Source organism: Dermacentor silvarum, chromosome 3 (assembly GCF_013339745.2).
Source record: "Dermacentor silvarum isolate Dsil-2018 chromosome 3, BIME_Dsil_1.4, whole genome shotgun sequence".
Classification (NCBI taxonomy): Eukaryota; Metazoa; Arthropoda; class Arachnida; order Ixodida; family Ixodidae; genus Dermacentor; species Dermacentor silvarum.
In genome coordinates this window covers 23,752,217-23,778,834 of record NC_051156.1, presented here as the reverse complement: position 1 = coordinate 23,778,834, position 26,618 = coordinate 23,752,217, and the positions used below count along the sequence as shown (strand labels likewise).

The 26,618-nt window shown below is 46.6% G+C and overlaps 1 protein-coding gene across 3 annotated transcripts in view; it reads right to left on the bottom strand.

The window, feature by feature from the left end:
• Positions 1-1,691: 1,691 nt before the first annotated feature.
• LOC119445378 (general transcription factor 3C polypeptide 3) overlaps positions 1,692-26,618 on the bottom strand; it is a 501,836-nt gene continuing 476,909 nt past the window's right edge. For all 3 annotated transcript variants that reach the window (XM_049664501.1, XM_037709688.2, XM_049664502.1), the window contains 3 exons: positions 14,075-14,249; positions 7,488-7,765; positions 1,692-1,937 (listed from right to left, as the gene is read on the bottom strand). In XM_049664501.1, the coding sequence (XP_049520458.1) occupies positions 1,827-1,937; positions 7,488-7,765; positions 14,075-14,249 (564 nt within the window). In that variant the 3' untranslated portion in view covers positions 1,692-1,826. The remainder of the gene's footprint in view (positions 1,938-7,487; positions 7,766-14,074; positions 14,250-26,618) is intronic.

The following is a 26,618-nucleotide window of genomic DNA, read 5'->3' as shown; positions in this document are numbered from 1 at the left end:
ACGTCCAATCGCTATTGCTCATGGGCTAAAGAATGTTGCCAACCGATTTGGCGTTGATTTCAGCGACCCTAGCAAGCTGTGGCAAAAAATAATGCCAAGACAGAAAGTAAATGTGTTTGTACATTGAAAAAAAATTCAAAGTTCATTAGATGCAAAACAGGTGTAGTATACATGTTACCATTAACCTGTGGCCAAGTGTACATAGGCCAAACTGGCTGGTGCTTTATACATGCCTAGAAAAGCATCTTTATCACAGGTAAAGATAATTGTTCACATTTAACCAACCATTGTAAACACTGTCATGGTTAACCTGTATTTTCGATACCTCAGTTCTGTTTCCACGTAAAAATAAACTAACACTCAGAATAACTGAGGCCTCCTATATCAGAAAGTGCACTATATCAGAAGTAACATGTATGTTAGTTAGCGTTCTGTTGCACTCACTGACAAGAATCCACGTGGGTGTAGAAATGCTTGCTCATACAAGCTGCTCAAGCTTAAGTTCCTGAATACGAACAAACTGCGCTCAATTATTAGAAAACTATTCTTTTGCATGTGTATGATCTCCATAACTTAAAGCACTGCTAAGTCAATGGAATCTGTGACAATCTTTAGCAACACCATTGCATGCTTGACATTGTAGAAGCACTGTGAAACACCTTCAGTGCTTCTGTCGCGGAAAAGTGGAGACAAGCTATGCAGTTCAACACTTGTGACAACTTGCAGTACATCAGTGTTTTTCTGGTATAGCACACTTGGAGTGTGAACGTAGAACTGCTAGGAGCATTTCAACAGGCTGTTATTTGTCGTTTTACTGCTGCGACATCGCATTACAGTCCTTTTTAATTAAGTGCCTGGGGCATCTGAAAATCATTCGTTACACAGGTCACTTGGTTGTGGCATGTTAGGACCTTTGCGCATCTCGAGGGGCATTTGGTACACCTGATTGCTAAGGGGTCCTGCAGCTTCCATAGTGCTGTGAACGACTTGTGAGATGGAGTACAGTGCTCTGGACACTGGCCCGTCCTTTCATCTGCAAAGGGGATGGAACAAGAGCAATGCCCCACTTTGCATGTACGGCTGAAACAAAAAACGCAGCCTACCTCAGAAAGTGATTAAACAGAATCTAATGATTACTTGTTTTCTACTCGGCACTCTTTTGCAAATTTTACAGAACTTCGAGGCTAACTTGGGCCGGTTGGCACATGTTCAAGCACATACATGGTTACTCTGTTTAATTGCTACCGCTAGCAGCTTTATAAACATTGTGCTAATGCTCCCAAGTGAGTTTGGGTAGTGGTCCGTGAACACCTTGCCGAAATTAGGGCAAATAAATTTTGGTACAGTCAGTGCTGTGGTGTCCTTGCTCCACGTCCCCGATTCTCAGCATTCCAAATTATTAAACCCAGAATGCAGAACCTAACAAATCCCAAAGATCAAATGAAGCAGCACCCACGATGGAGTTGCGGGGGGTAGTGCTGTTGTGGCACTCATTGATCGCACCCTGTTTTAACTGAATGCATAGCTCAAGGAGTCAAGAAAAAAGTTTACTTACATTACTGTCTAAGATGAGGTCTGTAAAGTCAGTCGGTGACTAAACAAACTATTCGTGTTTGGCTTATCTCGGTCATGTTAATGGCGGTGCATCTTGCTCGTGAAAACTGAAGCTGTACACGGTACATGTATCAAAATTTATATTCAATCCTTTCAAATACTTTATTAATTCCTAGTGCCGAACTTTGAACTGAAGTGGATATTGCAGCCTGTTGTCCACAGGCTGCAATAGAACATTGTAGAGAGAGTTGATGACGTGACAGCACCACATCTCAGATGATGCAATGTTGGGCGATGATGCTGCTGGCAAGCTCAGTGTTGCCACTGTTCAGGTACAACAGGCTCATGTTGAAGGCTATCTCGCATTGCAGGTCAAACACCTCCTGCATAAAGAAGCATACAACGAGGTCAGCCATTGCCTCTAACGCATAATATAGACAGTGGCAGGGTGGAACTTTAAAATTCTCTGGCAGTCTATGACACTGGAGGTTCAGGAACAAGGAAAAAATATTGCAATTTGTAGCTTGCCAAGTAGCTTATAATCTTTAATGACCACTATTGGTAAGTCAATTGCACACCTTCTAGAAAGCTGCATGCACTATGATCGCAGCCAAAAAATAGTAAAATTTGATGAAAAATACTAAAGGTAAATTTACTGGACAAAATATTGCACTCGTCATTCAAACCTGCTTCAAGTGAAAACAAATATGTCACACATACAGTATGAAGGCCAACGATAAGTTGAAAGGTTGCCGCCCAGATATTGCCAAGGGAGCTCACACCCAACGTGTGTGCCCCGATTGCAGGGCCCAGGGCTGCTGTTTCTAGAGAGCAGCCAGGCGTGTCAAGTAGTGCACATTTCATGTATACTCGTGTACTTCTTTCTCTCTATGTCTATTCTCTTCACGGCCGCGGAACAGTGAGGAGTGACACATCCTACCTCCATTTTTCCCCTCCTTTTAATACAACAAAATGAATATTACACTAAGAACACTGTGAAGAGACATTCAGCCTTATTTTCATCGGCATCTGAAGAAAAAAGTCCCCCAACTTTTCACTGCTCTCAACAACTTTGGCTTCGTTCCTTGTATTCAGGTGAACCAAATGTCCCGCCTACTGGCACGGTGCCGAATCGACACAGATCTATTCACAACAGCCACGCGGCACTCAGCAAGCTACCTTGCCAACTGTACTTGAGAGGGCAACAAAGTTGCTCATGGCTGCCATCTTTGCGACACACACAGCACGGCGGCTTCGAGTAACCTGTCGCAAGACTACCTTCGGATTTACACAGTGGGCATCATAGTGTCATGTGACTTGTGCACTGCATAAATCTGCATGGCCGGCAAATGGACGAAGGGGTGAATTAGGGCGGGAGGAGGGGAAGGATCGCGAACTTGCCCGTCGCTACGCCGCACATGCCCGTCGCTACGCCGGCAACTGAGCGTAAGCACTACGCCAGAACTAACCAAAAAATTTCCCAAAGAGACGACAGCAGCGCTCTTCAACCACATTACCCGGCGCAAAGAAACGCTTCGTTCGCCAGAATGTGCAGCCCTAGCGATGGTTGGCGGATACCTATCGAGAGCTGTTAAGCTGTTAATCAGCGGGTGTCTTGCAAAGAATGCCTCAGTTTGTTGACAAAGCCCAGCCCTCGGCGCCATCAGATTCTCTGATTAGGCTTCAAGACAGAAGCCGTCTGCTGTATCGGTCAGACGAATTCGTAGTTGTGCTGAGCTCTCCGCACAAGTAGGTTGAAGTAGTGCTCGCTAAGCTAAGAAATTTTAAGCAGCCGCTGAGGGAGACTGCCGTGAATGCTGCTCAAGTGCTGCGAGAGCGTGACCTATGTAATTGTTCAGTGCCTGAGCATCAGGAGATGCTGTTTGAGATCATGGTGACAAAGTTCTTCCGCCCTCTATTCACTAATTTTGTACTGGAGATAACGAACAAGAACGACATCACAAAAGTTTTTTCACAGAAGCCCCTGTCACAAAAGCTCCACAAACTTTAAATCCAAATGATGGCAATAAAAGTTTTTGTTGTGGAGTTATTACAGCCGACATTATTCTTTTTCCACACTGACATACAAAACACATGTAATAATAAGCAAAAGGAAAATGAAGCTTCATACTAGTACACATAAGAGCTGTGGTTTTCCTTTTATTGTTCTTTTCTTTTGGAAGAAGCAATGCGCGGCGGCCTGTACGCTTCTGTGTCGGCGTTAAACGCCCGTAGATGTTGTAAAACAATAGAATCGGCACCGGTAAAAAAAATAGCGTGATATATAGCTATGCTACAGCGCACGCCGCCGTTGAGCATCCTGTATTTCTATTCTGGGGTAGCACCGCCAACTGGTGGTGAGTGACGGCACTAGGCGCGACGACCGGTTCCCTGCGTTCTCGGCGCTGTTGCGTCCCGAATCGGCCGGGCGCATTCTTTGATTGTTTCCCATCGAGGCAGGCCCTTTCATGAGTGTCGCCTAAACGGCGACAGTGCCAGACACCGACGAGACGGGCAAACAAGCGCCCCAACTAGGCAGTGCGCATTCTTTGGGTGCTTCCCCCGATGCCACCCCCTTCATCAGCAGCCGCCTACTTGGCGACGCGGCGCGACACCGGCTGGGACGCGATGACAAAGAAGCTCACGAAGCTTGCCCCCCTTCGTTAGACGCGGGGATTAGTGCAAAGGCCAATCTCCCGACCCTGGCAAGATGACCATTGGAGGGCAAGAAACAGGTCACCGACTTTCGTGGAAGGAGTGTCAACCCCCTGTTTCCGGATTACCTCGTCCTTGCTTCGAAGGTGCAACATTGGAGGCGGAGTTCAGCGAACAAGACGGCCCCTCTGATTGGCCGCATCAAGGTCATCTGATTCCCTAGCCGGGTCAACTAGGGAAGACCGAGGTTTTATAAGGAGACACCTTGCGTGCAGTGGTGTGTCCTGACGTGTTCTGATATGAACTCAGACATGTAGTGAGCTGAGACTTTCAAAGTGCTCTCCCATGGAGTGGGCTTCCATATTTGGAGCCACTGTAAATATGTAGAATAAACCCTTTTTTCTCTCGCTCTTACTCCCGGACGTACTCATCCCTTTGGCTGAAGGATCACCGGCCTAAACGCTACCCGAGTCTCAACAAACTGGCAGCAGCGGCGGATTAATCCCTGACCCGCAACAACGGATGGCAGCGCTGAGATGAAACGCCAACCCGTCCATAACAGCGCCGATGGGCAGGCATGAAGTATATAGGAGGCTATGCCGTAGCTCACAATGTCTGATCACGGTATTTACTTGATTCTAGGACGCACCTTTTTTTTAATGAATATTGTGCCGAAAATTGCCTGTGCGGTGCAGTTGCACACAATACCAAAACTGCTTTCACGACATTCGTATGCTTTACCGCACTTTACCGCAAGTGTATTGCGGCGAAGCTGGCTTTAGGACCCCAGCCACCAATGTGCAACACATATTAAACCCTTGCCTAATTTTCTTGCTAAAAAATCGGGTGAGGGTTTGATTTCTATTTTGTTTAGGAGCTTTATTGCTATTTCTACGTTAGTTTTCTACTTTGGACACATAGAAAGTGGGCATGCATTTGATTCAGGGGCATGTTAGAGTCGAGAAAATACTGCCAAATGAATCAGCAGTGTGTGTTGGAGTTTTTCTGCATCTTGTTTAATTCAACCCGCCGGGCAATTCGATCAAATTCGTTGGCCCCGTCAAGGTTGAATTAACAGAAGTCAACTATAGTGTCGGATAGCCATAAACACCAGCAGGGGCCTCGAAAACGAAACTAGTGAAAGGACGCCTGTTTATTTGGTCCATAAGCTAGTCCTCCTAACCGCTTTGGGCAACCTCACCAGAGTGCCGTGGAACCCTTCCCTAAGGCTTGCTGTAAGGGGTTGGGGAGGGGTGCTCATTCCTTCTCGATCCACCTAGCCAAAATATCACCACTCTCGCCTGTCTGGGCGTGGCTTCAGTTATTTATGGTTCATGTGCTAGCTTTTAGCATATAACTTTTAGCATAAAACTTTTAGCATATAAAACATTCATCCAAACCATTCAAGAATACGCTGCAATTGTTTGGGATCCACACACACAAACCAACATCACTAAAATTGAGAAAGTCAAAGAAAATCAGCTAGGTTTATTTTCAATTGGTACAGCTGGCGCACATTCCCATCATCCCTTCTAGAAGCTGCAGAACTGGAAAACCTTGCAATAAGGTGTTACCGGGACAGAATGAAATTTTTCTTCTTTACAATCAATTAGGAATAGATAAAACATTATATATTTTACCGGCTAGCCACCGCTGCACGTGCTCTTATCACAACAAAAAGGTTAGAGATTTTTCCGGCAGGACCAACGCATTTAAAAATTCATTTTTCCCGCACACTATTTCCTAGTGGAACCACAACTGTTGACTGTCCAACAGTTTCATCCTTTCTTTCTGCACTTTGTGAATAAACCATAGCGTTCATCCCTCGTCTCTACCCGTCAAATCATGATTGCGAAAAGGTTTCTCTTGTGTGTGTTACGCAGATTCTTGTTCAGTGTTTGCTATCTTGTTTGATCATATTTCATACTCGTGTTTTGTTTCAAACGCCCACTCCTGCCTAAGGCCTGATGACAAGGCTGGCAGTACTTGTAAAAATAAATAAAAAAATAAAAATAAAATAACCTTGAAGGTCATCGCTTTTGATGAGAAACTCATGATAATACCTTGACAAGCGACTTCTTTCTTTCCAGACTGCACCACGCGCCAGCCTAGGGTTTAGGTGGTGTCTTGACACGAAGAAAGAGTTGGGCGCAAAATATTTCATGTCATTTTTTGCACTGGTTCTTCCGGGTTAAAATGAGCTATTTAACAGAAACAAAAGCTTTTTATAGTAGACACTTGTAGGCAGTCTGCGCGGCATAAAAATACGGCATCACAAGTCACTCGCACCGCGGAATGGTCTTAAACATAGCGATCACTATAGCATCACTACGATCGTAGTGATGCGAGCGCGATAGCGTTATCGGGCCCTGTTCGCATCGCATTTTTCTTTATGAGTAGGCTTCACTGCAACACAGAACGTGGAAAAGCTAGCTTACACCGACCCCCTTAAAGTCGGCTTCACTTTCAAGCAGAAATGTATTGCTGGGAAGATGTTTTTTCGGGGGCAATATAGGTCATCTTATATTAAACTGTGAAGGCCCCTAGGACGTTCTTTATTCATTTCATTTTAATAAAATAATTTAAAAAACGTCCTAGGACCTTCACATTAAAATTCACCACATCACACTAAACGTCCTAGGGCCTTCAGAACAATTAAAATTGTTTGCTATTTCTCCGACGCACGCGCGTGTCCAAAACGCATTAGGCAGGCTAAGTCCCAATTTGACTGCCATAGGGTGCCTCGGCAGCGCTGGCATCGAGGCACCCTAACCTGTCGAGGATGCGAGTGCCATCTGGATATGATTTTCACAAGTAATCTACCCGAGCGCGCCGCTGTTATGGTAGAATGCTGGAAAAGGGGTTTGTGTTTGAGGTTCCTCGTAACAGAATTATGTTTTCTCATCCATTCAAATTGCAATCCGACGCCACCATGTCTGTAGGTTGTGGTTAAGTCATCCATTTTTCTGATGGATTTCACTGTGAGAAATTCAATTTTTGTTCACTAACACCTTGCACCACGCGGAGGACCTTTGCAGTCGGGGTGATTCGGAATCATTTTCTCCTTCACTAACATCTTGCGCCGCGCGGAGGGCCTGCGCGGTCGGGTGGTTCGGGATGATTTTCTCCGCCACGGATGCCAACACCTCTGTGACACAGGGCCCTTAACGCTGTCGCGTTAAAATGCACATAAGAGGCAGAAGCGGGTACGTCGTGTAATGCACATAACTGTTGCCAAGGGCAAATTTGATGAGCAAGCGTCCCATGATGACACTGACCAACATGCCCTGCACGGCCGGTGGTGTGTTCAGTGCGCGCTGGTACATGTTGAGGGCCATGTGTGGGAAGCCTAGCTGGTGGAGCGCGCGGCCCATGTTGAACAGGGCCTCCTGGCTTGGCCGTGCATGCAGGTACCGGTCGAGAAAGCTCATGGCCTGCAGCAGCAGCCAATGGCGACGAGCCGAGAATTTCTGGCAGCCCATGTGCACCAGGGTCAGGCCGGCACAGAGCAGCAACAGGGGGTCTTCGTCCTCGCTCAGCAGCTGCACATACTCCGCTGCATTGTGTGGAAACAGGCAGCTTCGTAGAATACACCGAAATGTGGCTGCTGTATCCAAAACATTCGTTATACTAGTGAGGTACAGTTCAACCTCAGTCAATATTGAAGGGGATTGCAAAATACTACCAGTTGGATATAGTATCTATCATTAGAAATATTCCTGCATTAAGAAAAAGATGAAACCAAGAACTTTACCTTTACAGAATAGAAATTTATTTACACCTAATGTCCATCATCACTACTTTCAGACAGCACCTTATGAACTACAATATGCCCTCCATACAGTCCATTGTACGTTAACTGCGAACAACTCCACAAACAGGATGGTGGCCAATGCTTAACCACTTGTTCTAGTTCACCCTGCAGTGCATGCAATTCTCTGGAACGCCAAAAACATGAAACACACCTTGTTTCCGTTAGATTAGCATGAACTTATCTTTTCAATGAGCTTTCATAATCGAAGACTGAAAGTGGCATGTTGTCATGATCACGCTGCACGAGAACTACTTTCGTCGCAATTTCGTGATGGCAATGGTGATATGCTGGCTCTGGCGATAGGCTGTTGCAAACACCTCAAATGAAATTTTTGTTTCGTATCCGATGGCTATTTTCAAAGTGAATTTGTTGGAGAAAAAAAATTGTGCGAGTAAATACTGTAATCATTCATTGTGAGCTGCCGTTTTCGCTTAAAGGTTTTCCTATGGCCAGCCGAAAATAGGCTGCTTTTGGCTGGAGATAGCGTGTGTTCGATGCATTCACTATCCTCAAGACAGACACTGCCGCTAAAGGGGTTGCTATTGGGTACCCATTAGGGTCAGGCACTTATAATCAAAGTCGGGACCTTTGGTCGGGATTGAATTAACCGTAAAATTTAATTAAATGCAGTCAAATTAACGAGTCTACTGTACACTCCAGCATTGTTATATCGAATAGTGTGGTGAAAATCATTCAATATAGCCAAAATTCGATATTAACTTCCATTAGCTTGACTAGGGTTAATTCAATTTCCCAGTTAATTTGATCCCAGCCGGCAACCATATATTTCTATGCACCTACACTTTTGTTATTTTGCTCCTGAAATTGGCCGCTGCCAGATAATTCATACTTGGCTGGTTAGCATAAATGCACTTGACTCCCAATAGTGACCACAATCATAAACCCCCACAGCAGCAGTGTCTGTCTTGGCGGTGCTAGAGGACAGTCAATGTATCGCATTTAGCAGTAAATGCAAGATAAATACATTAGCATTACGTCATACCTCTGTGAGGCCTCGGATTTACATATCGCGTTCACCACACTGCACAGCGTTGTTCACCACTTGACACACGTCTTCGAGGAGCGATGTGCAACTGACCACCGTCAGTTGCATTATGAGAGAACGGTTAGGCCGCAGGTATTCCTTTTATTTCAGTGAGCAAGAAACCCATATTGTTACGGTGGGAAAGCAGACAATGTCGACGACGGAGAAGAGGACGAAATGCTGTTCGTGGAAACAGCCTCTCTGTATTCTCAGCTGCTGTTTATCTATCTCCTGTAAATACACCTTGTAAATAGTTTATACCCGTGACAAATGAAATACACATGTAGCGCTCGACAGGGACGACTTCTTGTCTATTTCTCTCTTCACAAGACACACATACGACTGGCTTTCCACGTTTCACACACATACACTTTTTTCTTCTACTTTAACACTCCTAATGCTAAAGCACTACAAGCCTATTTTTGGTCTGCCCTACCAAGATTTTCAAGCAAGAATGGTGGCTAACCAATGAATGATTACAGTATTTACCGAATTCTAATAAGTACCTTTTATGCCCCAAGAAAATTTATACGAAAAGTGCACCCAGTGCAATCGGATACGAAAGCATGTTCACAATTAACAGCCTCTCAACAGAAGGGACTGTCAGCATCATCACCATTGTCATTAAAAGAGAGAGACTGAACAATTTCTCCTGCGATGTGCCCTCTTTAATTACAAAAGTTCATTAGTTATTTTACATGCTAAGCCAGCCGCAATAAGTTGCATCATGTGTCACAGTACGAACCAGTTAAGTGGGCCACATTTCTCACAGAGTTATTTGATAAATGCAGAATATCAAACGCGTAATGTGGTTCACACACAGTAATAAACTGCTGTCTGAGAGGGGTGAAGAGGTTAGTACATAATTTCTATTCTTTGAAGGCAAATTTCCCTGGTTTCATCTTTTCTTGATTGCAGGAATCAAAGGCAAGCTAATTTCTTTCCTGCTAAACAATCAGGTGCGCATTAGGTGTTTAGGAGCTAGCTGCATAGAAATGATTCTACACAGCAAGCTGGGTGAGCACGCGCTTAACACACACACGTAGAGAACAGAAAGGATGGTGCATGGCGTGTCTCGGCCTTTCTACTTTGGTTTTCTAATCAAATCTGGGGGCGAGTTAGAATTAGACAAATACTGTCAAATGCATCTCTGCAACTGGCTGCTTTCTCTGCCTGTTGTTTCATTCAATATGCCGGATAAATCTCTCAATTTTGACGGTCCTGTCAAGAATAAATTCACGTGTCGTACCTAATACAAGTAACAATCATTCATATTAACTAATGCTAACCACTTCCTGCATTACTCATGTCATTCAGTGCCATGATGCAGTAATTAACAGACCTTTATTTATTACAGCAAAATCCCTGTAGGCACTGCATTTACAAACGTGCACACTCAGTCAAGGTGTCCAAATACAAATGACTAATGGTCATGACATTATAAACATAATGAATACACTTCTGATTGGGCCTATGCTTCCAGTAAATGAAATGCTTTCTCTATAATTTTTTACTACAGTAAAATCTCATTACAAGAGACACTTGGTTATAAGAGACATTTGAAAATGGTTTGGTTGGTTTTCCTCTGTTTGCCATGTTAACAACACCACATACAAGAGACACTTGGTTACTAAGGACAACTTTTTTAGGTCCGTCCTAGAGTAAATTCTTCACTGTTTATAAGAGAGACAACCCAGACACGCTCGCGTGATGCGGCCAACGTCATACCAACCAATATGCGCAGCAATTTTCATTCCCTTGGCTCGATTTTGTTCCATTCTGCAACCGTATGTCATTTCTCGCATGGTCGCGATTAAAATTGCACTGAATTTTCTGTCACTATGCTTCTATAATCACTGTCGCGCTCCCGCACTGACCCTGCGACAGAGTACCACTGAGTCAGTGTCTGCAGTGCTGGTCGCTTTGTGTGCTGGTAGTCGGACTCTGGAGCCATGTTTCCACGAGACAGCTCTGTTTGCATCAAAGATGTGCTCAAATACACTTTGATGCTGATGTATAATAAAGTAGTCTAGTCCGACTCCTCTGTTATTTTTGAGTTTTTGGTTACAACAGACATGTTTCCCAGGTCCCTTGAGTGTCTATTGTAACATCTAAAGCAACACTTTCTTTTTGACTGCGGCTGGGTGCTGCTGTCAAGCTCATAATAAAAAAAAAAAAAACAGTCTACAGCAGCCCGATGCTCTAACCATTAGGCCGCGCACAATTATATCGTGCCAACGACCACTAACTCTCTGAGATGATTGGCATGTGTGCTACATTACAACATAGCATGGCTGCATGAGTGTAGATGCGCACCTGCAAGTTTCCTTTACACAAAAGATGCAGCAATGAAATGTGCAAATTTATGGCATTTGAACAGCCACTTCATGAACTTCAGATAGATTCCAAGATGTGGACCTGCATAATTTTTAAAAGGAAGCCTTTTGTAAATATAGGTTTCTGCAAAAATCTGTCTCTCTGTATGTGTTGTGAAAAGAATCACCAGCCGTCAAAATAAGCATTGCATGAACGCTCGAATGGATGGTACAGCACATGCATGATGTGCATGAAATGCTTGGCACAAAAATAGACATTTTATTTTTCACAGCCTACTTCCTAGAACGTCCATTCTTTAGCACAAGTGGCAAATTTGGGTTCGGAGCTACAAAAGTATGTTCAGCAGCTTTTTTTTTTTTACGGTAGTCCAGATACAGTGGTGTTGTTCACCGGAGTTGACGAAGCCAGTCATATGTTTGCGCAATCAAGAGAAATTTCGGCACACTGTAGTTACTGCTGTGCCCCCACAACCTTGTATTAACTGACATCACATAAGTGTTTCACAGGATGAGCTAAACGACTGTCAAATCGTTCCGCAGCACGTGATGGCAACACTTTCAAGCAGGACTGCACTGGCACGCCCAAGTGCGAGAGGATGACGGGCACGCTACACGCCCTCCTCGCCCAATATAGCTAAGATCAAGTGTATCTAATTAATCAAGTGTATTCTTTAGAACACGAGTGCTAAAGATTTTTTTCCTACTGCTGAGTAATTTTGATGCTATTTCGTTCATGTTTAGTGGCATCACAAAAATTGCACAATGATCAGCACATGACGCCAAGGAATTGCTCAAGCACTGCATTGAGGTCTCGTAGTGAACATTTCATTTGTTTAAAAAGATGCCAAACTTTTTTTTTGTAATGTGTACTTGAAACACAATGCGGCAATAAAAGCGCAATGATTGTAACGAACAGAGGGCACAACGATCACACATGGCATGCTGTGCGAAGTGGAGCAGTCCCTGTTAAGTCCAAATACGATAATCCCACGCTTTGGGTGCAGGTTGAAGTTTTTAGCGAACGAATGTCAGGGCGGCTGAGTGCAGCCTGTTTTAGAGGGCCACGTGTGCCGAGATGGTGTGGCATCACATGTTTAGTACTGGAGGTTGCATAATCTCGAGTGCTGGAGACCCATTGAAGCAGATTCGCTCGCCTTTCATGATAGCGTCGTTCCACCACTGCGGGCAATGCTATCAGTCGCGAGGGCAGAGCGGATGCGTGGCTAGTTTCACTTCGTACTGCCGATTTGAAGATATTGTCGACACGGCATGGAACCGCATCTTTTGTCACTGACTCTCAAATTCAACAAAATTAATTTTTTTCTCATTCACATTTGCTTTTTCCAATTGCCCGATAATTTGGAAAATCTTGCGGCCCCATCCATGCAAGAAAAATTGATCGGTGATTTCATTTGCATAAAAGGTCGAATTTCAGTATAACGTAGCAAATTGACTATTTTACCGACTTGGTTATATTGCGGGTTAACAGTATGTAGTGGATAGCAGACAACACGACGCGCCATACTCACTATGTGTGGTTTAAGCAGCGTCCACCAGGCGGCAACTCTGCTCAATCTTGTGGCCAATTATCGCAGTTGAAACTCGCCACAGCAATCTCCTTCATTATATCCCATATTCATTATAAAAGCACACTAATTTAGTCTGACACTGTGCCTGCGTAAGAGATGCGCAAGCAAGCACTGCAGCACTTTTGGAGATACAACTGTTGTGTATGTCCTGGCACAGTGCCAAGTGCATGCTATCCAACAGGCGTGAGCCATGTGGCCAATCCCAGTGTGTGCGCTGCATGCCAGCGAAACTCACGCCTGCTCGCCAACCAATCAACTGCATGCGGACAACACGGCACATGAAAACTACCTCACCTGCAAACGTTAATTAAAGAAAAAAAGACATACTTATTTTGGCAGCTTCCCACGGAGTTGCAAACTGTAAAATTTTTTACGGTGTCCATGGATGCAACCACCTTCGCCACTTTGGCCTTTCTCGCAGTGGGGAGCTTCTCGAGGTAATTCTGTATCTTCTCTAGTCACGTCGACAGCCTCCGCAGCCCTTAACGACGTTTCTTTGCTGATGAACGCGTAGTTCTGACCACTTACACGAGGGCAAGCGAACGGTTCCCTTTCTGAACTGAATAGCACCCCAGAGGCCATATTCTTAATCAACTGCTGTGGACAACACGATCACTTTCGCGTGACTCGGCACCGGAAGCGCCAGCATCTGCGTGCAACAGTGTTTCTCGCACAGCGCAAAGCATTCTATATTCACCAGGAAAGCTGTTGCTCGTAGATGGTGACATGTTTGGTGCCAAGTCACGCGAAAGCGATTGTGTCCCCTAAAGTGATTGACCGAGAATACTGCTTCAGAATGCTTGCCTCCCAAGAAACATGTTCTCAACCGTGAGTGAGCAAATGTTTGCTTCGCTTTATCTGATGCTGGACTGAATCTTGCAGTTTTGGTATAGTTATAGCCATACAGTAACCCATTAAAATAAAGTGGGGCCAACCAAAATAGAAATTTACTTAATTATAACCGATGAATTCATTATATCGAGGTTTGACTGAGAATTTTCCTTTTTTCCTCTGTAACCCACTCCAATGCTGGTGGGCCTTGGGGATATCACCAGAAGAAAATGTGCTGTTGGGAACGTACCCAAGGCATGCTTGTAAGTGCCCGAGACCAGGGCATTGTGGCCATTGAGCATTCCCAGGGGCACACTATCCGGGTACTTGTACAACAGCCGCAGGCAGAAGCGGTTCTGCCGCATCACTGGGCTCAGGTTCATCGCCAGTCCAAACAGGTTCCAGGCACGGTTATAAGTGGGGTACTGCATCAAGAAACCCCTCACTGTCAAAACGACACGCTGTGTCCAAGCAAATGCAGCTACAATAAAAAATCTTGCTGCCTTTATTATGAATTATTATGTGAACATGTGCAAACACCAATATCACTAACAAGCATTCCCGGTAAGCTATTAGAACACATAATCTTTTCAAACGTAGCAAATCACTTGGAAACTAACAAGTTCTTCTTTAAACATCAACATGGTTTTAGAAAGGGACTATCATGTGAAACACAACTAATCGAATTGACTACAGATATTTTCCTTAACATGGATGCCGGTCCACAGACAGATTCCATTTTCATAGATTTCGCTAAGGCTTTTGATCGCGTTGCTCATTGTCGTCTCATAGCTAAACTTTCATGCTTAAACATCGATTCCCTAACAGTATCTTGGATAAGGAATTTCTTGTCATTCCGTAAGCAATTCACCGTCGTTGATAACTATATTTCCAGTATCAGCGATGTAACATCTGGCGTACCACAAGGAAGCTTACTCGGACCATTACTTTTTCTGATCTATATTAACGACCTGCCATCCGGAATAACGTCATTCATTCACTTGTTCGCAGACGATTGTGTTATCTATCGTCAAATCTGCTCACCTTCCGATCATGTCGCTCTTCAATGAACGAGATCTTGACCGTATTACTACCTGGTGCTCTTCTTGGCAAATGACCCTAAACACTGATAAATGCAAACTAATAACATTCACCCACAAAAATACATTTTCCACTTTCGATTACTCACTGGATAAGAACCCCGTTACTCGCACCAACTCATACAAGTACCTCGGCATTCTCCTTACACCTAACCTGTCATGGTCTGCGCACATCGAAAAAATAACTGCTAAAGCATCACGTACGCTCGGTTATCTTAAACGTAACCTGCGCGATGCTCCTGCCATCACCAGACAAATCGCCTATCAGACATTCGTAAGGCCACAACTGGAATTCGCAGCCCCTATCTGGTCACCTCATCAAGCTTACCTAATCGAGACTCTCGAGTCCGTCCAAAACCGTGCCGCCCGCTTCATTGTCAGAGATAATCACCGTGACTCTAGCGTGACTAGCATTAAGTCATCTTTATCTCTCTCATCTTTTGAATCGCGAAGAACCATAGCATTGCTTTGTCTGTTTCACAAAATAGTCCTTAGCACACACCCGTCCACCCTGCCATTCACTCGTCCATCTCGTACATCTCGGCGTCTGCATAATAATCTCAGTTTCCAGCGTATCTTTGGCCGAACTAATGCTTTCAATTCATCCGAGTTACCACGTGCCATTCAGCATTGGAATAACCTACCAAACGACATAGTTGACATTCTTGACCCTGATTCCTTCAAAGCACGCTTATGACAATTATTAAAACGGACACCGACCACGAAAGTTGAAAAAATATAATAAGACGTTTCGGCTCCCGCACGGGAGCCTTGTTCACAATGAAGTTGAAAGCAGAAATGGTATGGTTATGTAGGCCTTAAGATGTGACGTAAGCAATGTGTGTACACGTGGGGAAATGTGTACACGTACGTGCTTCTTTCTTACATCAGCACGTAACTACAAATGCTCTGGCCGAACACGCAGAAGCGACTCGTCATGAAATAGACTGGGACAACGCAAAGATAATAGAAAAAGAAAAGGACTGGACTTCTCGGCTTTTGCTTGAATCCCTGACAATTCAGACCACCGAACACGCAACGACGGCAACTTTCCCCACGTGTACACACATTGCTTACGTCACATCTTAAAGCCTACATAACCATACCATTTCCGCTTTCAACTTCATTGTGAACAAGGCTCCCGTGCGGGAGCCGAAACGTCTTATATTTTTTCAACTTTCGTGGTCGGTGTCCGTTTTAATTATTGTCATGTATATTCCCGACCAGACGGGTTTCCGTCCAACTCTTGACTTTAAAGCACGCTTATGCATATTAGTTCCATAATTCATCACAAGTAATCCTACTGCGCACCTAAGTAATTACCTATAGCGAAGTTGTATAGTTTTTGTTAGTTTTTTTGCATTGCATTAACACTGTTCTTTCATCTTCACCAGCTACGATTTGTATAATTTCTTGGTACTCCTTTTTTGCTACTTCCCACAGTCGTTTTGTTTAATTTATCGCATTATTTATATTGTTAGATATCTTTTCTTACATGTTCACCCACTAACAATGTATAATTGCTTTGTACTCCTTTCTTTTTGCTAATTTCATGTATCCTCCCCTCACGCAATACTCCTTCGGGAGCCTGTGAGGTAGCTGAATAAATAAATAAACCCATGTGAAACTTCTTTTGCAGAAGACAGTGCAAATGGGGCAGATATGATTGGCCCTTTTTTATGCTGCTGCACATTGTCTCTTTTAATTAGTGCAGCAAAGGATATGACATTCGATTTTGAAACTGCTCATGAGAAAATGTGTAACATTAAAATTGCCTGTTGAAAAACACGGGCATGGGTTCTTGTGGGAAGGCCACAATGGGGTGATATAGCTTTTGCTACGTGAACCCTCTGAGACAGCGCTCACCATTAGCCAAGAAAAAAATAGTTTCCGCAATAAGCCATCCAAGTAGGCCTTAATGAAACTGAATAGCTCAGCAGCCAACAAGAAACCATTATTGTTGACTTTTTACAGGTATGCACACAATTGTGTACAAAGCGTGGTCACAAAACCCAACAACGCATGGAAACTGTAGAAGCAGTCTTAGAAAGCAACTGTTAGGCACCCGCTCCTGCATTGAGCGTCGGCGTAACCGGCAGAATGAACGAGCCCACTGAAGGATGAAAAAAGAGAGCGGTTGAAAGATGGAGAAGAGAGCGTGAGGAGGATAGCGTAGGAGGGAAGGGTGAGCCGAGCGCCATACGAAGTGTGCTCCACAGTGGCGATGCGCTAACGACCGATGACATCATTACTGTGGTGAGCACGTCCACCGATATGATTAAATCAAGCAGGCTAGGTGACTCCCCGTTTCAAAGCGGATGCAAATAAATCAGCATCATCATCATACGGAAACAAAGTGCTGGTGTGGGCTTCGGAGTCGCAGTGCATGCACTAATTTGCCTGCAGTGTCGCCGCTAGATAATGTGCTGTGCGCGAGCTGCGCATTGCCGTGTTCAGGTTTTCTTTCTGAACAACGAGCAACGCAACTGGTGGAAGTGCTTCGTCTGCTACTGCTGCTAAACGAGCTGCCCAAGCAGAGGCTCGGCGCTGCCGACGCCAGAGATGCACACTGCCAAAGCTAAGCGCCGTCGCCAAGAAGACCTGGCAGTGTGCGCCACCGCCGAGAAATGTGTGTAAAATAAAGAGTGATCTGTAACCATAGATGCGTAGATGTCTCTCTCAATTTCCTTGCCTCAATATATTGTGAATTCAAAACACCTAAAGAGCTGCGCTCAAATTTCACATTAGGGAGCATCGTAATCGTTGGTGAATTTTTTCAGTCCTCAATCAGCCCCTGCAGTTAGGCAGCTCTGAGCTAGCTCTGCTTCTCAGCACGCTCCTCTTCCATTTTCCAAAAGATACCTTTGAAGATGAACTGAGGCCCTAGAAGCGTGTGTCTCATTGGGATGTTATCTGTATTAACTCTTTATTGACGAGTGTTGCCTAAAAGCAACATACCAGAAATAAAATTTTCTTGCTGCGTTTCGGTACTGAGCACGCAATTTCTGGCAAAACTTTTTTGGCCAGCACTGAATGACAGGCAGCAAGTGTTGGCTTAGAGCAGGACAAAAAGGACGAGAAAGAAGAAGACTGATCTCCGGCTGCAATAGTGTTACACATGTGATGTAAAGCAAGTGAAATGTTTCACATATAATGAGAGCTGTCAGTACAAATTCCAAACGAAGCCGTAGGTGCCTTCGGGTGCTTCCCGTTTTCGGTTTTGGTCTTGTCCTTCTGTTGCTGAAATAGTTTCCACAAAATCCTTTTTTCTTTTCGCCGATCATGCTTACTCTCGATGTGTTTTTCACACTCAGATTAGAAAAGACCTTTTTTTTTCAGGTATTTATATGTGTCAGCATTCAAAGGGTTAGAGGCTTTCAGGCTGTCACCGAGCACAGTGTCTGTGATGGTGGAGAGAAAAGGCAGCTTCTATCATTGAAAGTTCCTTCTTTCACCATTTTCCACTGTAGTACCTGCAAATTCTACATATTGCACATTATTTTCATCCACGACTTCAGTGTAAATGGAACTGATGAAATCAATGTCCCAGATGTTTCTCGCATTTTCCCCAGGAGCCTATCGGCACCTTGCTTGCTCGCAGCATCATCCAGTTCGTTCTCATAAAATGAGAAAAAAGGCAGCACAACAAACGCTGGAGAAATATACAAGTAGCTCACTAGCTAGCCGACACAAGCCCTGCTACACACCTCTCCAAAAAGTGCACCATGATACTTTGTGCAGGCTTGCAACCATGTACAAAATTCACCTGGTGCATGCGGGTGTTGTAATTAAATCTTGAGAAACACTTATGATTGTTAGGTTGAGGCGGCAGTTGGGAGCGCTCACGAGTCACTCATACAGTCGGACCCAGGTATATCGAACTCGCCAAAAAACGTTTATTAGTTCGATATATGGCATAATTCAATATAGGCCCGCTATAGGATTTGATGACGCAAAGGCACATACCAATAAGAAAAGTACTTTATTAATATGGTGGCTTACTTGCGTGCCCTACTTTGGAACAAAATAGTCCTGGATTTTCTTCTGTTTCAACGACATCGCTGCCTGCGACAGCACGCACGCCTCCACGTTGTCAAAAGAGTCGGAGCAGCTGAGGCCGCAACCTTCTATATTCATGCAATAGGCACCCTGCAATGCAGCTTGGCTGTACATGTCGTGCCACCTAGCAGCGGCGGTGAGCACCCGCGAGTAGGCCCTCACCACTATTTCACCTTGGTCCCTACTGCGCTCTGGCGCGCCTGAATGCTTCCTTTTCAGATTTTTTAATGGATTAACCGCGACCACTCGGCAGCTCCTCCGTGAGAAGTGTGAACAAACGTAACATGCGCATATACTGCTGCTTTAGGTATTTTCACAACCGTGAAGGGGATGTCGGCATCAAATTGTGCCGCTTCCCTTCAAGAATGTGGGGAGAAACCCGGCGGCTGAAGGTGGATCGTTGTGGTTCGGGCCGTCAAGTAAGAGTCGCTCTTGCGAATTTCTGTTAAACTATGACGCAAACGCAAAATTAAAAATGAAAAAAAGAAAAAAAAACACAAGGCAGCATCCATGATAACGCACAATAAGGCGACAACTGCATAAACACGCGTGATCCGATTCCCGCTGTTGTAAATTCCATGGTTTGGATAATTGTTTAGCTAGTCTCGCTCCAAAACAAATGCGCAGTGGTTGTTATGTGTCAAATCTAGCTTCGTAAGCGCTCCGCGTTAAACCTTTGTACGCACTGTAGTTCTTGTTGTGCATTAATAAGCCAACGCGCAGCTCCTTTCTGTGCCTGGATCAAGACGCGACTGCTGAAACCGGGCTCATTCATGCCGACGTTTTCTCGCGTTTAGAACAACAGAACTAAGGCTGGAGTGCACCGCAGCGCACATCGAGTATTCGCAAAATAGCACTTCTCTCGCGCACGCTAGCACACATTTGTTCAGGTGTTGCTTAGTGTCAGCTGATTGCTCTCTGTTATGTTTCAGCGGTGATGACCTCTCACACTGGAGCCCGAATCACAACACCAGAATATGCTCGAGGCTCTTTGTCAACGGAGAAAAAAGCTCCATAAAGAATCATTCAAGTTACCATCCAACTCGCCAAAACCTCGACAAATGTGATAAGCAAGGCACGCTCGAAGTATACTGAAGCTACAAATGAAAGTTGAAAAACGTCTACGGCCGTATTTGCCCACTTAAGCGGAATAAATTATTTATTTGTTAACATACTTTGAGTTCGACGTCATAAACGTGCTTTATTTGTCGTGACAAGAACTTTGCTGCGATGTCCGTCCTGTTTACTTTTTTGACACGAAATACATGGTTGTTGTCGTAAAGTTGACGTCCTTTCTCGAGTGTCGGTGGTCGAAAATGGGCCTCAATGTTTTCAATTGCCTTAAAAACCACAGTTTAGAACGCCCGACTTGTTTCAAATGAGCGCCGCAGAAGCATGCCTTCGTAGAAGTGGCCGCCTCGGTGTTTCGCGGAACTGACACGGCGGCGCTGACGGCTGCGCCGATCGCTGCGCCGCCTGACCATTGAAGGGAGCCTATAGCGCCGGACCAACGCAAGTGCACTAATCACTTCGGAGGATGCAGGCAACGGGCCATCGTCAATTTCCTTATTGCTGTCGCTTTGGCTTGTGGTCGGCACGACGTCTGCAATGTAGTCCTCATCTTGTAGCTGGCCCATGATGGCGACATCATCGTCCGCACTGACGAACTGCCATGATGACAGCGCGCCAAGAAAGTTCACAGAGCGCCAACAGGCAACACCACCAGCATGGACCACGCTGAATGAGGACTCGAGGAAAAGAGGCAGCAGCAGGCACACAAGCATAAAGAAAGAAAAAATGGCGCTCACTTGTACCGCCTCCGCGCCTCGGAGAAAGCACGACGGCCTCTGATTGGCTGTAAGCGGTGCGAGCAGGCCAGGATCATTTTTTGCAGGGGGGTGTTCGCCCGTGCACAGCCGAGTCTAAACCACTTTTTCTAGGGTGGCGCCGGCAGTTTTCCCCGCCACCGCGAGGGAAAGCCAACTTGCTGGGGCACTTTTGAGGCACATGGAGTTTGATATATCGGTTGTCGTTGCTATTTTCGTTCAATGTAACAGTAACTTTTGCTATATATTCTCAATGTAAATTTACCATGTTTAGAAATTGTTCGATATACAGGATAATTTGATATAAACGGGTTCGATACAGTCGGGCTCGACTGTATTTCTTGCACAAGTGATGATGACGATTAATGGGTTTTCATGGCGCAAGGGCCAAGAAGTGCCAAACACAAGCCACAATGAGTTGAAAATGGTACATGAAGTAAAGGATGCAATATGGCTGTAATGTGCCTAAAATCAGTCGCTGTACAAATGCATAAAATATATATGTACCAAAAATATGAGCATTACATGTGATGCCGGCTACAAACAGAAAAGATGTGTTGCGAGTGATTGCAAGCTAGAATATGCAAATTGCACCTATGCCTCACTGGGCCCTTGAACGCAATGGCTGAGAAGCACGTGCTCTTATATTCTGCCACAGCAGCAGCCTCTGATAAGAGGCTGAGCTATGTATCGTTGGTATGTATTACATGCAGTAGTCAAACATCATTTAAAAAAGCTAAGACTTGTTTGCTGCTAAAGAACGGGTCATTATCAACAAATATTGCTGGATGGAGTGGAATATGCTGTCAGGATGCAAGAGCAAAGTACTTTTTCGTTTGAGGTTCTACCTCCCGACACTCTAGCAATACGTGAATGACAGTCAGCGTGTCACCACATTTTGCACAAATAGGACGTTCATTGGTGGTCAACAGGTGCGTGCCATACGTGTGACCTATTCGAAGACGACAAAGAAAACTGAGTGCGTCATATTTTTGTTGCGGGTAGTCAATTCCCTAACGAGCCAAACGATGTGGAGCTTGTTAGATCTTTCAGCGTCCCATAAGCGTTGCCAATAGCTCCCAAGATTCTTCCATAAAAGAATACTTCATCTATGGCAGGGACAGCTACAGAGGAGTTACTGGCTTTTGTTGCTATTGATGTGGTGGTTTGGTCTTCAAGGATATTGCCCTTGATGCCTCTATGCCCAGGCACGCAGCTTATTGGGACAAGCTGTTTAGAAATTACAGTTTTTCATCAAAGATACACAGTAGAACCTTGTTGATATTGACACGTATACATGTTTATCTTTCACCGGTGGCCGCTTTCCACCGGCTAACAAATGTTAAACGTTATCGCTCGGCGCAGGACGCGCCTGTGTCGGAGGTTTCTAGAACGTTATCGATGCTTCTTTCCGTTGCCTGTTTTCACAGACGCTTATGTTATCTGATTGTGTGACCGACGCGAATTGTCGAGAACTTTCTGGAAGACACGCGGGCATCAGGGATTAATCTAGAACCTTCGATGACTCAGGTATAAAAGCCGACGAGTTTCGCCGCTGATCAGATTTTCGACGATCGCCGACTGTGTTCGCCGCTATCGTTGTGCTTTGAGTGTAGCTTGCTTTTGTGGGCACAGGTTCGCCCAATAAACAACCAGTTTCGTCATACAGTTTTGCGACTGTTTTCTTTACCGTCACTACTACGTGACATCTGGTGGAGGTGCTAGTGCGTTCATGCAGCGAACGCCCCCGCAAAGCCGCGACCCAAGCCCGAAACCGGAGGACGAGACCAACATCGCCAAGGACCAGCGAGCTAGCCGTAGGCAGCAAGGACTTGTGCCGGAGTTCGGACTTCTTCCCGAAAAGACCACTGTAATCAAAGCCAAGTCAACGACCAGAATGGCAGCACCAGCGTCCCCCATCCTGCTGCAGCAACCTCGGGAGCCACCGACTTTTCGTGGATCATCGGCTGAAGACCCTGAAACCTGGCTGGAGACATATGAGAGGACCGTGACGTTCAACAAATGGAGCGACGACGACAAGCTGCGCCATGTTTATTTCTCGCTTGAAGACGGCGCCAGAACCTGGTTCGAGAATAGGGAGCGTGCACTAACAACTTGGGACCTCTTCAGAGCCGCATTCCTGGACACCTTCACGAGCGTCGTCCGTAAAGAAAGAGCTGCAGCCTTGTTGGAAAACCGTGTACAGCTCCCGAATGAGAGCATCGGTATGTACACTGAAGAAATGACTCGATTATTCCGGCACGCCGACCCCGCTATGCCAGAAGACAAGAAAGTTCGCTTGCTCATGCGGGGAGTTAAGCAGGAGCTATTCGCCGGACTGGTGCGGAATCCACCAACGACAGTCCAAGACTTTCCCTCGGAGGCTACGACAATCGAGAAAGCACTGGACATGCGCAACCGGCAATACAATCGCCGTTCGACGCCACATTACGCCGAAGTCCAAGGACTCTCCCACGACCTACGAGACATCATCAGGGCGATAGTACGCGAAGAGTTGCAGAAGTTGCTACCGTCGTCGCAGCCTCAAGTTGCTTCCATCGCCGATATCGTGCGGGAGGAAATCCAGCAATCGCTAGGACTTCCCGAATCGCCGCAACCCGAGCCAGAAGCGCTGACATACGCCGCCGTCGCCCGTCGTCAAGGCCCCCCTCCGCGTTCGCGCCAGGGCCCCGTAACGCCGCAGTTCCGACGTCCACCACCGCCGCCGCCAGCACGCCCGCCCGTCGCCCAGCGCAGCTACCAGAGGAAGACGGACATTTGGCGCGCCCCCGACCACCGCCCGCTCTGCTATCACTGCGGGGAAGCCGGCCATGTGTACCGCCGATGCCCATACCGCGAGATGGGCCTACGAGGGTTCGCCGTCAACGCGCCGCGTCCAGTGCGGGGTGAACGACCGCGCGACATTGCCGACTACCTCGCCGGAGCCCAGTGGCAACCCCGACAACCCTCACGCTCGCCGTCACCAGGCCGCTACATCTCGCCGCATCGCCGTCAGTGCACCGGTCTCACCCGGGGCCGATCTCCGAGCCCTTACCCGGGAAACTAAAGGCAGCAGCCGATGGAGGTGCGGTTGCTGTACGACGCAATGCCGAAGATCCTCCGCCGACGACGACGACGATTCGCGAATCATTACGACGAGATATCAGCACGCCGCCTAGCAACAGCCTTGACAGCACTTCGCCGCCGCAAGAAGACCGGCTGACGCGACGTAGCAGCAGCGGAGCAAGCCGACGCAGCCGTGATCCGACGCCACGACTTAACCGTAATGCTAGACGACGATCTACCGACTTAGACGTGCTCATCGATGGTCATAACGTCACCGCTCTCGTCGACACTGGTGCCGACTATTCCGTCTTCAGTGGCGCGTTCGCCGCCAAGTTAAAGAAGGTGAAGACGGCCTGGCAAGGACCTGATATCCGGACAGCTGGAGGCCACCTAATAACGCCGGCTGGAATCTGCACAGCCCGAGTCACGGTAAACAACCGCACTTACCCGGCGAGCTTCGTAATCCTGCAGCACTGCTCCAGGGATGTCATCCTAGGCATGGAATTTCTAAACCAATACGGTGCAGTCATCGACTTAAGATCCAAGTCGATAACGCTTTCAACGCACAACGCGCTACCACCGGATACAAGCATAAGTTACCATGCCTTGAATGTGCTTGAAGAACAAGTCACCATTCCGCCTCGCTCCAGCGTAATGATTTCCGTCGGTACCGAAGTGCCTGCAGACATGGAGGGCATCATCGAGGGCGATCATCACCTACTGCTCGACCGTGAAATTTGCGTCGCTAGAGGCATAGCTGAGCTACGTGCAGGGAAAGCAAGGGTGATGCTCACGAACTTCAGCCCTGAATACAAGCACATTAACAAAGGCACCACGGTCGCCTACATCGACGAAATAGTACAAGCCAGCAGTGCTTTCGCCTTCACGGATTCCAGTGCACCTGCAACGACGACTATAATACCTGAGCCAACTTTCGACGTCAATCAGAACCTTCCCAGGCATAAGAAAGAACAACTAAAAGCTCTGCTCCTGCAATACAAGGACTGCTTCTCGTCGTCGTCAAAAGTTCGACAAACCCCTGTCGCCAAGCACCGCATCATCACCGACGAAAATGTCCGCCCACTCCGTCAGAGCCCGTACCGAGTTTCGGCGCGCGAACGTGAAGCCATAAGGCACCAAGTCGACGAAATGCTACGCGACGACATCATCCAGCCGTCCAAGAGTCCGTGGGCGTCCCCCGTGGTGTTAGTGAAGAAGAAGGATGGAACCCTACGTTTCTGCGTCGATTATCGTCGCCTCAACAAGATCACGAAGAAGGACGTATACCCCCTCCCACGGATTGACGACGCCTTGGATCGACTCTACAACGCAAAGTATTTTTCGTCGATGGACCTCAAAACCGGCTACTGGCAAATCGAAGTCGACGAGAGGGACCGGGAGAAGACTGCCTTTATAACACCAGACGGACTGTTCCAGTTCAAGGTCATGCCGTTTGGTCTTTGCTCGGCACCTGCGACTTTCCAACGCGTCATGGATACAGTACTGGCAGGCTTGAAATGGCAGACTTGCCTTGTGTATTTAGACGACGTCGTTGTGTTTGCCTCAAGCTTCGAAGAACACCTGCGGCGCCTTGAAACAGTTCTTCAAGCAATCAAAACCTCCGGACTCACGTTAAAGCCAGAAAAGTGCCGCTTCGCATATGAGGAGCTCTTGTTTTTGGGCCACGTAATCAACAAGTCCGGAGTGCGCCCCGACCCTCAGAAAACTGCGGCCATCTCCAACTTTCCTCCGCCCGCTGACAAGAAGGCAGTGCGTAGATTTCTTGGACTGTGCGCCTATTACAGGCGCTTCGTCAAGAATTTTTCACGGATCGCTGAGCCACTGACGTATCTCACGAAGGCCGACGTCGAGTTCAAGTGGGAGACGCCGCAAGTCGAAGCATTTGAAGAACTGAAGCGACGCCTGCAATCGCCGCCAATACTTGCGCATTTCGACGAAAACGCCGATACCGAAGTCCACACCGACGCAAGCAGCGTAGGACTCGGCGCCGTTCTTGTGCAGAGGACTGACGGACTAGAAAGGGTTGTAAGTTACGCTAGCCGGTCGTTATCGAAGGCGGAATCAAATTATTCCACAACAGAAAAGGAGTGCCTCGCCATCATCTGGGCTACATCAAAGTTTCGCCCCTACCTCTATGGCAGGCCCTTTAAAGTTGTGAGTGACCACCACGCCTTGTGTTGGCTAGCTAACTTGAAGGATCCTTCAGGTCGCCTCGCACGATGGAGTCTGAGACTTCAAGCATTCGACATCACCGTCGTTTACAAGTCCGGGCGAAAGCACTCTGACGCCGACTGCTTGTCTCGCGCCCCCGTCGAACCGCCGCCACAGGACGACCCGGATGACGACACTTTCTTGGGACCCATCAGTGCCGACGAATTCGCCGAACAACAGCGAGCTGACCCGGAACTAAGGAGCCTTGTAGACTACCTGGAAGGCAAGACCGTCATTGTGCCGAAGGTGTTCAGGCGAGGATTGGCGTCGTTTTTCTTGCAAAACGACATTCTTCTAAAGAAGAACTTCTCGCCTCTCCGAGCCAACTACCTCCTCGTGGTACCCTCAGCATTGCGTCCAGAGGTTCTGCAAGCTCTCCATGACGACCCAACGGCTGGACACCTCGGTTTTTCTCGCACGCTCGCGAGGATACAAGAAAAATACTACTGGCCTCGCCTCTCTGCCGACGTCGCCCATTACGTAAGGACATGCCGAGACTGTCAGCGACGCA